This window comes from Carassius auratus, chromosome 41, assembly GCF_003368295.1.
Source record: "Carassius auratus strain Wakin chromosome 41, ASM336829v1, whole genome shotgun sequence".
Lineage (NCBI taxonomy): Eukaryota > Metazoa > Chordata > Actinopteri > Cypriniformes > Cyprinidae > Carassius > Carassius auratus.
In genome coordinates this window covers 19,994,245-20,009,383 of record NC_039283.1, presented here as the reverse complement: position 1 = coordinate 20,009,383, position 15,139 = coordinate 19,994,245, and the positions used below count along the sequence as shown (strand labels likewise).

The following is a 15,139-nucleotide window of genomic DNA, read 5'->3' as shown; positions in this document are numbered from 1 at the left end:
CAACAAGGTGAGGTCAGGATAGAAACTTTGGAGCGGTAATGAAAAATTGATCCACGCAGACCTTCATTTTGGAGTTTTAATATCTGAACAAAAACAGCTGATCATCTTTTGCGTTTCACAAAGTCATAAAGGTTTGGAATGCAACAATATTTCACCCCCTCTGTATTGGCGCTATTTGCCATCCCTTCTTTGGATGAGGATGGACGGATATCCAGGCAACAGTAGCACTGTGAAAGAGCTAAACCCAAATACTCTGCTTGTCTGTCCAGGCCAGTCTGGGAGCCAGATGGAGACTATGGTAAAGTAATGCCCACAGAGGAGTTATTGCCTTTAATCTGTTATTGAGGGAAGCAGGACGAGACCCGCAGCAAGGCATGCCCCTCTGTGCCACAGAGAAAACACTGGCGGAGTATCTTTTAATGTGTGCAGGGCTTTGCGCGGCACTGGTGTGTTTATGGTTAGTTAGCGGACTGCATTTGGGGGCTCCTCCAAGCATTTTAATTATGCACCGTGATCTGACTCTGACCCTGTGTTTAGTTTGGAAAACCAAAATCCAATCCATACTTGAATGTCTTTTGATTTTCAAACATTCCTGCTACAGATGCGAGCTTCCACAGACAACTAATTCACTTCTTATGTGAGTCTCTTAAGCTCGTCCTGTGCCAAGTGCCCCTCCAAAACAAATAGAGGACGCTTCTCGCCACCTCTGATGAGTGTGAGAGAGTGTGTTTGCACTTATTTATTTAATAAATGTCAGACTGCCTCGTGATTCCCACCAAAACATGAGCCTCTCGGAGGAGAAAGTGATCCGCAGATGAAGACTCCCGATGAGATCCTGACTCAGTGTTGAAATTCAGGAATGATAAATGGTGAATTATGCCTGGATAATATTGCGGGCTATCACTGGATAGAGCAGGAGCACAGCGTGTGCTGTTTTCCCAGGGCAAGTGGAGCTCACTAATTGGCTGACGTGTTGGGTGATTATCTGTGCCTTGCGCCAGGTCTGTTGTGACTGGTGTGCCAATGGACTAATCTTTCTTTAATTAGCTGACTCCACAGAACTGACATGGGAGCAGGAGGCCACTTTTTCACAGCCAACATGCTTTTCTGCATTCACAAAGCAGTTCCCATATAATCTCCCATTTGGTCTTCTTTTAAACTTTGTGTTGTGGCATTGCTAATGCTACTTGCTCTGTATGATTAATTGCTCAGTCTTTTACACTGTTTTACCAAAAGTAAATGTCCATTTAAAGCCTGGCTGAAGATGAAGTGTCCAAGAATAGGCATCTGGTCTGAGGTCAACAGCAAATGGTGTTTGTCAATAGTCATTGATCCTTAATGATTCTTGGTGAATTATTTATAAGATGTTGTTGAGATATTGATATCCCAGTCAACTGATTGCAGCTTTTGTGATTTGCGGTTGGTTTTTCTAAAGGTGCTGATTGCAAGAAATTATTTTTTGGCACTTATTTAATCTAAATTAACCTTTTGTCTTTTTTACATGATCCAAAGAGGCTTGAACTATTATTTTACATTAGATTAAGGGATAACCTATACGTTTTTATAACACATTCTCACCTAAGAAAAGACAAAGTAGCAATCGAATTCTTCATTCTATCAATCTTTCTGTTGATCTGGCTCCTACAGAGCCCGGCACATGACATGCAGGAAAAAATATTAGGCTAAATCGTGTGCACAATTCACTTATTCGTTCCCCAAATGTTCTAAAACGTGCACACGATTACTATTGCGTTCCCTCGATTTACTATATTGTTCACTCAATTTATAAATTGTGTGCACGATTTAGCAAATCGAGGGAACGCAATAGTAATCGTGTGCACGTTTTAGTACATTGAGGGAACGAATTAGTAAACCATGCGCGCAATTTATTTATTTTTTCTTGCATGTCATATGCGAGGCTCCGTAGTCTCAGGCAGTCAAAGTTAGTATGTATTTGAAGATATTAAATATATTTGACATAATGATTTTTTAAAAAATCACTTCTACCTAATATTATGTTATTACTTCATTCTGATTTCTAAAAATAGGTCAGAAATCATGAGATTAATTGAGGGGTATTTAATTCTATTCACAGTCATGGTTTTGAACTTGAAAAAAATCATGTAGTTTTGTGGAAAATATTGTAAATTCCAAATACACTACAATCTCTTTCTTTCTTTCTTTCTTTCTTTCTTTTTAGACTGTAGACTACCTAAAGCAGCCCATGTTTATTTCAAAATATACACTTTAGTTACGGTGACTTTCAGCAATTATTTTGTCTCATGACAGCATCACAGGCCTATCACCAGTCTAATTAGGCTGCAATCATTTAGTGTTTGCCATTTGAATGTGGACCTTCTGTCATCCAGACCACTGCGTAACCCACCGAATACCCTTCCGCAAGGCCCCACACATGCTTTCATCTCCACAGACACACACAACAGGCATGCACACATCACACATGACAGGCAAGACATTTCCTCCACACAGCCTTCAATAAACATGCTTTCATACATTGTCACACATAAGCACTAATGTATAAGCTCGACTTTTGATAGTTTGTATGCCGAGGTTCCATTTGATGTGCCTGCAATATCAGTGGGACACTGGCATGGCCTAGACCACCCTATCTTCGAGGCTAGCTGGGAGCGGGGTATGACTTTCAACATCTGCTGCACAGTTGCACCAACTCAGCCGCTAAAATCTTCTGTCCCCTCTCTCTCTCTGGCATTTTTATTGAGACATCACAGTTTGTAATCAGAGCCTCATGATACTGAGGGAAGCTGTGGCTTCTGACCCTCTCACATCCATAGGCTTGGACCAACGAAACAGACACCCAGACAAAACAAAGTGTTGTTTGTTGCTAGATTCCTGTGTTTTAAGTGTTTTGGACATCCAAGCTTGCATGCACACAGCAGGGAATAACCAAAAGAGACTGTGTCGATTTACAATTGGGTAAATGCACCAAAATAAACAGATGGGTTGTAAACAGGGTTGTGCACTATTCAGAACAGAATTGAGATTCCAGTTCAGTTCCAGAATTTGAATTGAGGTGACAAACATGATGCAGAAATTTGAAGACAGATGTTTAAATGTATAGGTTTATAGGACATTTTACCTATATATATATATATATATATATATATATATATATATATATATATATATATATATATATATATATATATATATATATATACCCTGAATTTCCAGTCTAAATGGTGCAGTTGCACTTGGTAGAAACTGTAGTTTTATTTATTCTGAATTGATGCAAATTTTATTCAGTATTGTAATTTCAGTATAGTTGCCTTACGGCATTGAAAGAAATCCCCCTTTTTTCAGCTGGTTTGTTTGCCTATCGACATTTATCCAGTTCCCAAGACTCCATACCCCAGTGTTTATACTTAATACCTGGATGTAGGACAAATCCTTGCTACCTTCTTGTTACTTTTGGATCTTTTCCCTGACATGTTCCTGTTTTTCTAACCATTGCTGTGGTGTGAAACCCCTGACCTTGTTGGGCATTGAAAAAGCTTGGCAGAAATACTTTAGCAGAACTAAGGGGAATTATTGGAACCAAGGTGTTTGAGTTGAGGGGGGCTCCATGGGTAGATGATAAAAGCTGTCAGTTTCACTCAGGTGAGTGGTTTTGGTTTGACAAGAACCTTTACACCTAGATCCTCAAAAGATTAAACACACCTCACAGCCCCACAGGTCCACAGATGCAAGTACAGAAGTTTTGTATTGCTCTTTTTTTAGAGTTAAGTCGCCTCGAAAGGATACAAGTACCCTGTTTAGATAGATGAAAGGTCTTTGAAGGGAATTTTATAAACTGAGGTAAGGATAGGAGAGCAGGCGTAACGCCCTTGACTTGAAGTATTTCACAGAGGGTCCCTCCTCTCCAAAACACGCACACTCGCACACTACTCTCTTCGGTTTTAGTGTATAAGCATGTCTGATTTGGCACAGCCTGTCTGCCTCATGGGCACTTCCTCTTTATGTAGAAACCCGCTGGGTTCCTCGAGACACGAGGCAGATTTCCTCTTCGTTCCCCATTGGAGATGGAGATTGAAGGCCTTGGTTTCTGAAATGAGATATAAAGAACACATCATGCTGCACAATTTCCTCTTACATCCTCCAGAAGTGCCCTTGGGGAGTGAAGGAGCAAACAGAACTGAAACGGCTGGGCGTATAGCTCAGAAACACATATGGCCCAGACAGGGCTATGACAGGTACATTCTCGGCTCAAGATGTAGCCTAAAGGTTTGCTTTGCATCTGAGCATATTTATATACGGAACAGATTAGATTGTATGAATTTAACATGGACCTCAGTTTGAAAAGCCCCAGTGGTGGCAGCGGCCCCAAATGTTTCCCATAAACTCACAATGAACGTTCGCTCTCTTGCCAACACAACCACACATCATGGTGTAAAATAGTTTTACCTCTGCATCCATATGTACAGTACATGACAAAATCTGAGGCTTGGCCCCTGTATAGGGGAGGATATGATGTTCTTATTTGCCATGACGCACACACTTATAGTCCATACTTCCCATCACCCACAGCACTCGCAGGAAATGCAGCTTCAGGAGTGAAATGAAAAACAAATGTTCCATCAAATAGTTTGTGTAATTGTAGTGTGACGAGGTCACATCCTTGGCAAAGCTGTTGAAATTATTTCTTCCTCCTCTTCATTTTCAGGACAAACATGAAAATATGCTTTTAAACATACAGTAATTATACAGTTAAACACTGCGCACTCCCAGAGCTAGTGAAAAGTGATGGATTCCAGGGACAAAATATTTTCCTACCAGTTTGCAAGTCAGAGAAGACAGAAGCCTTAATCATAACTTAATTCTAGCAACTGCTTTTAAACAAAAGAAGATCTTAATACATTAAACATTCCAAGATGTTCGTCGTAAAATGCCTGGTTGTGTAACGCAACACATCAGTTCTTTTCCTCACGAACCGACTGTAGCTGAATTGATAAGAACCAATCTCCCTTCTATCAGCACGAAACAGATGTTTACGTAAATCTGAGAGATCAAAGCGCCATTGCGAGTTTTAAATGCACTTAAGTGACTCCAGAAAAACAGTTTAGTTTTACCCTAGCATAACCGTTGTTTGCCTTATCAGGAATGATGTGTTTGTGAAATGTTGACATATGACACAAATTATGAATCTTGTCTTGTTCCCTTGATCTTTTTTTATCATCCTATTGCCACTTTCTCAGTGCTGGTTGGTAATAGCATTATAATAGCCAAATAGCGCAGAGATTTTCTTTGATAAAGCTGTTGAAGCTTTTCATGCTCGTCAGAAATGTAACATAACATTTAGGCAGTAATTAAATGAAACTAAATCTAATTATGCCTCATTTTCTGAGGGACACAAGACTACAGCCTTATGTACTTAAGCCCAGATGTGGGGGTGAGTCAGGCAGAGATAGGAGACCACAGAGCTGTTTTGCAGCCTTCTGTATGGGTTTGTGGTGGCATGCATATCAGCTTCTGTGTGTGGCTGTGAGGGCAGCTGGCATCACTGTGGTATCTCTCAGTGGACAACACTCAGTCTGATTTATGAGTAGAATGATAGCTCCATATATTTGTAATCAGGTTTTAAACACACATAGTAATAGCATAGCTCAGATTTATCTGCCTTATTTTATGTGTTTGGCATAAACTGTCCAAATATTATTCAAAGTGACTTGTCAAGGTATTATATTTGTATCAGTATGTTCCCCAGGGAAAATGGATTTTATTAATTTTAATTCATTTTCAGTTTTAGTGATTTTGTTATGTGCTTTTGTCATTGTTATTATTATTATTTAGCATTTATATATTTATATTATTGTTTTAAAAAATGTAGTACTACAACTTGATTTATTTCAGATGGTTGCAAGGCAAGATTGATCTCTTTTTTAATCTAATATTTATATTTTGTTTAGTAAAAAATATGTTTTTAACATTATTCTCATTTATTGACTAATTGCAGGCTGTTCAGACATTTCCAGTTCAGCTCTGGCTCATGGCCTGAAGGCAGTATTAACCACCAGATTAATCACTGCTCCAATCATGCCTGTTTTTATGCTAAAAATCATGATATTTACTTTGAAATACCATCATGGACATCTTCAAAGAACCGATACAGTGCACTCGTCTGCTCCTAAAGCTCTCCACATTTTTACCGTTGCTCAGAATTAAGACAATTATGACCCACCTAATTTCAACATTAGCATTAGTTTGGAATGCATGTGTTTTAAACCATTCCTTCTGATAATAAGCAGAACTTCAGAGGGAGAGAGAGAGGAGGGGAAAGAGATATGATCCTGAGTAACCTTGTTAGGCTAAGTGACGCTGTGCAGAGAAGTTCTTGTCAGCTGGTTAGCAAGATAGACTTCTAGCTATAAAGGATAATTTTCTCAGGGAAGTGTCGGGGAAACTGATTTAATACAGTAACTTAAGATATGTGCTAATCATAATTTAAAGAACAGTTAAGTTTCTTTTTTATTGAAAAAGTGTTTTAGTTACACAATGAGCTAATAATAAAAGACTGCTACTAGATGGCAGTGTTTTTAAATTATATTACTGCTGACATAATTATAATTGAAATACTGTACTTGTACAGTAGTTTACTTTTTTACTTGTAAATATTTGATTGATTTAAAGTGTCAGCTACACAACAAGCTGTTAATAAAAAGGCAATAATTGCATTGATCCTATTGGATGGCAGCATTTTGAATGGTTGACAATTTATTATTAAAATACTTTACTTGTAGTTTACTTTTTTTACTTGTAAATATCTGATTGGTTTAAAGTGTTAGCTACACTAATTGCATTGATCAATGGATGGCAGAATTTTTAATTGTCTGTTGACAAGTTATTATTAAAATATTGTACTTGTATTTTACTTGTGTTATTTTTAATGTTAATATGATTATGTAAATGTTCGCAGTATCAGTTATTTTATATTGAAAGGATTATTCAGATTATTATTGTTATATTTATATCCATTTAATATTTGTATAATTCTTTATAAATGTATGAAGAAGAAGAAGAGAATAAGAAATGACAAATTAAAGCAAATTAAAATTTGTTTTTTAGATGCTAAAATATAGAGCAAAGAATAATTCATCTCCACACACACACACAAAGAATAAGAAAACAAAATAAAGTGCAGGCACTGAAATCATTTAATCTTTTGGTAATTTATTTGTTTTATTTCTCATCTCCAAATATGAATATGATGAATGACTGCTGCTTTGATCACTATAAAAGTAATAAAAAAAAATTACAACATTAATTAAACCAGGAAATTAATTCTCACCTTTGAACATAAAGGCTTAATCTGTAATTGCCTTAATTTATACAGAAACTAGACGTTCTTAGAGCAGAACAACTAGATTGCAGTGGTGATGAATAAACAGGGTTTAGTGCCGAAATGTTTTGTGTAAATCTGACTCAACGGTTTAGTGAACTGTCCCTCTGTGCTCTGCCAGGCTCGCTGGATCTCCTTCCAGACACATTGTCCACAGTATAAGTCCAGTGTAAGTCCATCTCTTCACAGCATTATAAATGTATGTGTTACAGTCCTTAATGGCTGCTAATTCAATTTCTGCCACTGAAATCAAATCTTGCTGGCGCCAGTGGTCCTCTCCTTTACTCACAAATAATGACTTTGCGTTTGGTGTCTTCATAAAAATGATGGACCACCAAAACTGCCACTTCATCATCTGCTACTTCCACAAGAGTCCTCATACCCTGTTTTCAATTTTGTGTCTCTCCTCCTCATTCTCTCTCGATCTCCTGCCGTTTTGGTAGGAGAAGTGGATACGATTAAGGAGCAGCAGAGAAGCCAATTATTAATTGTTTATCCTTTGAAAGAGGAGAAGGTCCTGAGCAGAAGAAGAGTCTTCGCAGAGAGGTCCATTTACCGCTCACTCGTAATGCTTTCCTAAGGTCAGGTATCGATTTCCTTAAACCACATGCTGTACTGATAAGATTAGACCTTTCGATTCCTGAACTACTTGAGTCATGCAGATGAACTCACTTTAGGTTGGATTTTAAGGCTGGACGGACGTCGTTTCATTTGGTCACGGCCGCTCTGATGGCAGGTCACTGCCAGGCCTAGATGGAATATGTGACTTTTTATGCATTTTGTCACTGTTTTGGTTAGGAAAAACTTTGAAACCGTTTTTAATTGTAAGGGAGAAGACTTTTTACGATGGAGTAAAGCATAAGAGGCATGTTTTTTGATGTTTCAAAGGCTCCTCATTACTCTATGTTCTTCTTTTCAGCACTGACTGCACAGCTGCATGTACAAATAAATATTACACCGTATTTATTTATTTGCATTTAAAATATAGAATGTCACATTATAGTAATTAAATTGATTTATCTTTTTGAATATTGATATTTATCTGTTTAATTAATCTTTTACATACATTTGCGTATGCATTTTTTTTTTCAAAGTGACTAACTTTGCTTTCAAGATATATATTTTATCAATTCATGCATTACCTTGGAATCAAACCCATGTTGCTAGCTCTAAACTTGACTCAAGACTCCTATTTTCATTAGCATGTGATTAAAGTTTTTCATCTTGATAGACCCATAAATTTGATATGCATTTATGTAACATTTATATGATAACACTGAAGTGTTATTTTGATGGGATGAGAGCATAAACGGTGCAGTCAGAGCCAGGTAGAAGATTGAAAGAGACAGTAATATGTCAAATCATGTGCTGAAGGAATTTGTGGTTGGGAGTGGAACAGCGGTTGCCAGGTGTTTCACCAGATCGCATCCATGCGTGTGGCAGGAGAAGTCAGGAGAAGAAAGCAAGTTATGAGGGAATCGCGCAGACAAACAGTACAGAATGTGTTTTAACTTACACCTGTGTTCTCTTCTCTTTGCCGTCCTTTCTTGACACTCAATCATTCAATCTGGGGGGAAAACTCTCTCTATTGTTGCCATGGAGTGGTGATCAATATTCCGTGCAGAAATCGGAACATTAGAGCGCGCACAAGCACACTGTTTCTGATCAGCACTAACTTGTTTATTTGTTTGATGCTGAAATTCATGTAAAACTGAGTGTCTTTTGGCAGATGCTTGTTTTATCTACAAAAGGAAAGCAATCAGTGGCGGAAAGATTTCTCTTTTTTAATTCCACTAAGAAAGAAAGAGAGAAAGTAAGAAAAATAAACCAATGTTTAAATATAAAAACGATTCTGGCATATGGTTGCTTTCTGCTTTTCCAATCAAAGATGCTAAAAACAATGCTCCCCCCCCCCCCCCCCCTGCCGTAATTCAAACTGTAAGGTTGTAGCAAAAGGCACCGATGTCTTGACCTCACTCTGTGAACCTTGCTAATTGGACTTGGCAATTAATTATAAACATTAGACCAAGACTGCAAACAAGGCCCTTATTCAAACAATCTTATGCCTGACATCAACTCAGGTTGAGACGTATTAAATAGTTGCGGACGTCTTGATAGGATTTTCCATTTCAGGCACTGTTTTGATCTGCTCAGACCTAAGGCTTTCAGTTAGTTTTGGTTGCCCTCTAGCTGTCAGTTATGATACGCTATAAAAATTTCCATCAGCGTTTGATCAGAATTCACAAATGAGTGATGATTGGAACGTATAACCTTGTAGGAACTTTTACTTAACACTGTTGAGACAGATTTCTGCAATGAAATCAATGATATTTCTAGGTTTAAATGTCAAATTTGGAAGGTTACTAGGCTTTTGTTGTTGTTTTACTGTTTTGAATTCATGGTAAAGATAGTACTGTCTTGAACTATGGTATATCATATTACATTGTCATACTACTCTAAATTACAGATACAAACTATAAAGAGTAACTTGTGACATCCTTTTTATTTCAAATGAATGCTTGTGAATAACATTGCCGTCAACGTAAATCCAAAGCATGAAATGAATAGAAAGCTTCGTTTTTAGCTGCACAATAAAACAAGGCCACCAAAATCAGGGACTCACATGCATTTGGTAACTCGTAATGCCTTTTGACAAATATTTTCTAGCAACAACTTTTAGAAAAACCTCTCCTTTAATGTTGTTTAGACTGATGTCTTTGAAACTATTTGATCAGCAATAGCCTAAAGTTTAGTTCTCTCCTAGTTAATCACACTGCTCTCCACTACTATAAACAGAACTTAATGAGACAGGATATTGTTCTAATGGTTGGGAGGAAAGAACACGTGTGCTCTGGCCTGCAACATGGGTCTTTTTAATGTAGACCTCTGCTCTTTACTGCCATCAAACTGTGCCCCTAAATCGATCACATTGCAGACTCTTTATAAAGCAAACACTTTTTGAATCTTGAAATGGAAAAACACCTTTGCCTGTGGTCATTATGGATATTGTGCCTGAGTAAATCCGGTATAACTCACTTGGAGCAATTGGAAGCGACATTTATCGAAGAGGTTCAACAGTTTTGCTGCTGCTTTTGTTTTTATGTCAGGCGCATGGAGATTCGGTTCAATGAAAACGGACCCCAAGGGCTTTTTGGAGCGTTTTCAAGGCATACGAGCAGTCGTGTAAAGACAACATTTTTGCATTGTGCCAAATTGCAAAACCGCAAGAAATCAGTCCCAAAATAGAACGATTGTATTAATTGCAGGAAATTGCCTGTGGAAGATTAAGTGAAATTGTTACATTTTTTTTTCTCATGCCACCAAAAGAGAGCATTTTCTCAGGGTTGTTTCCACTTAAGAAAACCATTTTCTCAGAATTCACATAGTGGGGCTGGGAAAGGCATTCAGGCAGCTGCGATCGCGGCAAGAGCTGGGACAGCGTTTGAGAGAGAGGCCCACTTGAGATAAAGTCACCACACATTCTGCTGCCTTGCCTCATTTTGTGGTGCTAAATGGCCTGAACAAGTGCAATAATAAGACTGTGAGCCAGGCCTTGAAATACAACTACAGAAAGATTATGTTCTGCCGCCTGTATGTGAACCGTAGCACAGCTAGCACAAATGTGTGCCAGATCGGGATCTAGATACCACCCGGCATCTAAGCCTGACTCGTTTTTCCCCTGTTGACAAATTTCCTGTGCCTCTCAGTCACACTTTCTCCTTCGAACAGTCACACACTCAATCATATGCACCTCGTCATCTTGTTTGCCCCTGTTGGATTTAGCAAGCCACCCTTCGTTGTGTGCGATATGCCACACAGCCTTTCCCAGAATGCATTGCTTGCGACACCTGGCTTGCATTAATTCTGGTCTGAGATGCTTGGCTGAGAAGTGAACGCGTGTTGTGCACTTTGCTCCACTGTTTTAGGGAGATGGGGTGGGGAAAGGATAATTTGGTTTGGGGTTCTGCTCAGAAAGCTGCTGTCTTTAAATCATAAAGAAATATCATTCACAGGCAGCTCAAGGCCTGGCTTGCTCTTTTAACTCAAACTGCAAGAAATTATTAAGAGGAAAAATATATTTTCTTATTGAGTGAAATAACTTGATTTCTTGTGATTGTCTTCATTCTGAGCTTTAGTGAAAATAAGAGCATTAGAGACTTTTTCAGAAACATAAAAAAAAAAAAAATCTTACTAACCCCAAACTTTTGAACAGTAGTATACATAATATTGTTTTTAGTGTCGCTGTAATTAAATTCCAAAACCAGTGCATGCTCTTACTGATACTTATTTAAAGCACATATATAATGTGCTTTTTCTTTTCTGTTTGTTTTGGTATAGGGGGTTCGGGGAAGGCCCACCGGACCAAAGACCAGAAGAAGAAGCCTAACAAGCAGAGGCTCCGCTTCCGGGCTCAGAACCAACACAGTGACCACCTCGCCTCTCTTCGAGCCAGCCAGTAAAAAAAAAATATGAAAAGTAATAAACAAAGACTTTTCGATGGAACAAAGACCACAAAGCTGCTATCCCACGCTCCACACACACCTACCCTGATGAAAACACACACGCGCATCCAAACAGGATTATTCACACTCATGTGGTCACACTGTGTCTCTGTGCCTCCTGCTGCTTCCCTCAACGGTGACACGTCCCCCTGACCCACAACCCTACTGTGATATCATGGAACACTATACCAGCTGTTCATATAGCTCATATCTCGTCCTATCTGAGGAGGAAGAAGAGAGAGACTGAGCTGGAAGCACAGAAAGCTTGGGCCTGGAGACCTGGAGGAGTAGAACGAGCACAGGGTGGTGAAAGGAGCAGAAGGGATTCGAAACGTGATTGACTGATAATGATGCCCTGAAAAACAAGAGAGAGACTCTTCCATATTTATGTACAATCCACATCATCCCCTTCCCTAAAAAAGTCAAGGCAGAGTGTGTCATGTATTGCATTCCTTGTCCAATAGGTACTTTGTTTTTCATTGCAATGTTGCAAACCATGCACAGTTGCGAAATTATTATTCTCAGCACAAGATGTTTACGTCCAGACCGCTTTATGCTTTGACTGTATATTGTGGGTAAGAATCTTAGTTGTTTAACTAGCATGGCCACAACTCATGTGTACATAGTTGGTGAGTTTATCTAATAACGGTAACATTGATGCTAAATATATAGAAAAAAATTTACTGTATTTTCAGTATTGACACCTTCAGCGTTTAAATGTGTAAAGGGTTATAATACCAGCTACAGTTAGATGTATTTAAAAAGAACAAAAAGCTAAATAAAAGCATAGCCTCCACATAGCTATTACATTTATGAGGTATATAATTGATTTATTTATTGATCTTTTTATTATTATTATTATTATTTTTGTTTGGTGAAAATTATGTCTCTGTACCTGATACTCCTCAGTGCTGAAGTATTCTTTCAACCACTTATAACAATACAACATATCTCCAACAGTGGAAACTGATTGTGTCTGATTTGCTGATAAATGTCCCACAGAAATGCATTGTGTAAACCTGGTTTAACATGTTGTACTTTATGTTGATCACACATCCTGCAGCAGCTGAAGTGTATCGTCAACTGATTGATAATGTGTATATCGTGTGCTATTAAAACGCAGTTCATGTTGCACTTCATGGTGCTGTTGTATATTTTCAGAACCTCGCCAACCTCCCATCAAGTCCGAAAGCTCAATAATACAACATTTGTCATTTGACAGCACACAAACAGATATGTCCAACTGGCAGCAGAGAATAGGGCCTTTACAGGAACAGGATATCATTCGGAGAAGCTGTTAGTCTTTTTGATAGGTGCAAATGGCATCACTGTCTATTTCTGCAGGAAAGGAAACCACTTCACAAAACATTATGCATCTGTGAACCTAGAAATTATTTCCAGAAGAGAATAAGGATTGTTAAACAAACAAACAAATATGATTTGGAGTGTTTACACTGCAATAAATGAATAAATAAATGTATATACAATGATAATTTATATACATAAATCATGAAATAGTAAATAATTTTACATGGAATTTAAGTGGGAGGGAAAATAGGACTTTTTATCCAATCTTGTTGCATTTCCCACAAGAGAAAGTATGAAAGATCTTTTCACAATTACTTTATAATTTTATGCTTTATCCTTCAGATTATTTTGATGGACAAAACTGTTGAATGAATGAGACATGAAAAATGAAAAATAGCTCATCCTTGAAGTAGGGTTCATAAACCCTCCATATAGTGAACGTACAGTATATGTAAACCTAACTGTTTATAAACCCATCCCCTGTGGGTTACAAGCTAATGAACTGCACACAGATGTCACCTCGTGGGCCACACCATCACCAAACTAAATTGTAAAATCATAGTCTAGAAACAGACACACTGTAATGACTCACTAGAGACGAACAAGAAGATTTAAAAAGGACATCAGCAATATAACATTATGCTACATGATTTTAACTGTAAAAATATCTCCTGTGGACTTGTGCAACATTAGTGTAAAAGTCAATCCCAATTACCAGCTTGTCACCGTTTACTCACCATCACGTCGTTCCAAATGCCCAATTTGTAGGCTAGTCATTCTTTTGAATCAAATCTTTTCAATATGAATCAGTTGGCTAACAAAAGCAGTCCGAATGCTTCATTTACTAATCAAACAGGTCCGGTTGTCAAGTTCAACTCACTGATTCAACGATTCTCTAGAGCAAAAAATAAACACAACTATCATATGAGTTATATGTGGTCTATACACCATTTGGACCCATTTTATTGATGCTTTGATGGAACTTTAAAAAAAAAGTGAAAGTGAAGTGACATTCAGCCAAGTATGGTGACCCATACTCAGAATTTGTGCTCTGCATTTAACCCATCCGAAATGCGCGCGCACACACACACACACACACACACACACACCCCGGAGCAGCGGGCAGCCATTTATGCTGCGGCGCCCGGGGGAGCAGTTGGGGGGTTCGATGCCTTGCTCAAGGGCACCTAAGTCGTGGTATTGAAGGTGGAGAGAGAGCTGTTAATGCACTACCCCCACCTACAATTCCGTCCGGCCCGAGACTAGAACTCCCTTCGATTGGGAGTCCAACCCTCTAACCATTAGGCCATGACTTCCCCCTTGCATCCCTTTTGAAGTTTGAAATCTCTGGTTGCTATCAACGGAAAATTAAATGTAAAAAAAAAAAAAAGAGTCAGGTTTGGAGTGATGACAGATTTTTTTTTTTTTTTTTTTGGGGGGGGGTGAAGTAATCCTTTATACCCAGAACCAGGACACACTGCGCATGCTAATGTTATGGTATCTAATGTCTGTCCACACATCAGACGTTTGTATTGCCCATTTCCGCTTGCCATTTCGTGATTTTCTTTTCATCATTTAACCACTTCTGTAAACTATGCGGCAGAGCCTTGAAGGCAAGAGTATCATACTGAGGATGTCTGTGTTTTCCTGGTCTGTGTCTGTGGTAAGAGGTTCTGGTTTAGTTGAGTCCAGGGCTTCCTTTTAATCTGACAGAGTGCGTTTTCATTAGCTCCATTTGGTTCTATTATTATGGCACACTTCAAAGACTGAACAAGTGGAACCACAAACAGGAAATGCTGTTTGTGAGGCCTGAGTGCTAGTGGTCCTCATTCTCGTGCAGTGTGATTTCCCTCTCATCATTCTGTCATGTACAGAGCGTTTGCTGCCTGAATGACACATATGTTCCAAAGCAGATGCCAGATATGGAAGTTATGACATCAGATTGCTAGATTAA

General features: G+C 38.5%; 1 protein-coding gene across 1 annotated transcript in view; it reads left to right on the top strand.

Annotated features, from left to right (window-relative positions):
• LOC113059211 (R-spondin-2-like) overlaps positions 1–12,994 on the top strand; it is a 50,631-nt gene extending 37,637 nt beyond the window's left edge. Inside the window, exon 5 of the mRNA XM_026227546.1 lies at positions 11,714–12,994. Within this exon, the coding sequence (XP_026083331.1) occupies positions 11,714–11,835 (122 nt within the window). The 3' untranslated portion in view covers positions 11,836–12,994. The remainder of the gene's footprint in view (positions 1–11,713) is intronic.
• The last annotated feature ends 2,145 nt before the right edge of the window (positions 12,995–15,139 follow it).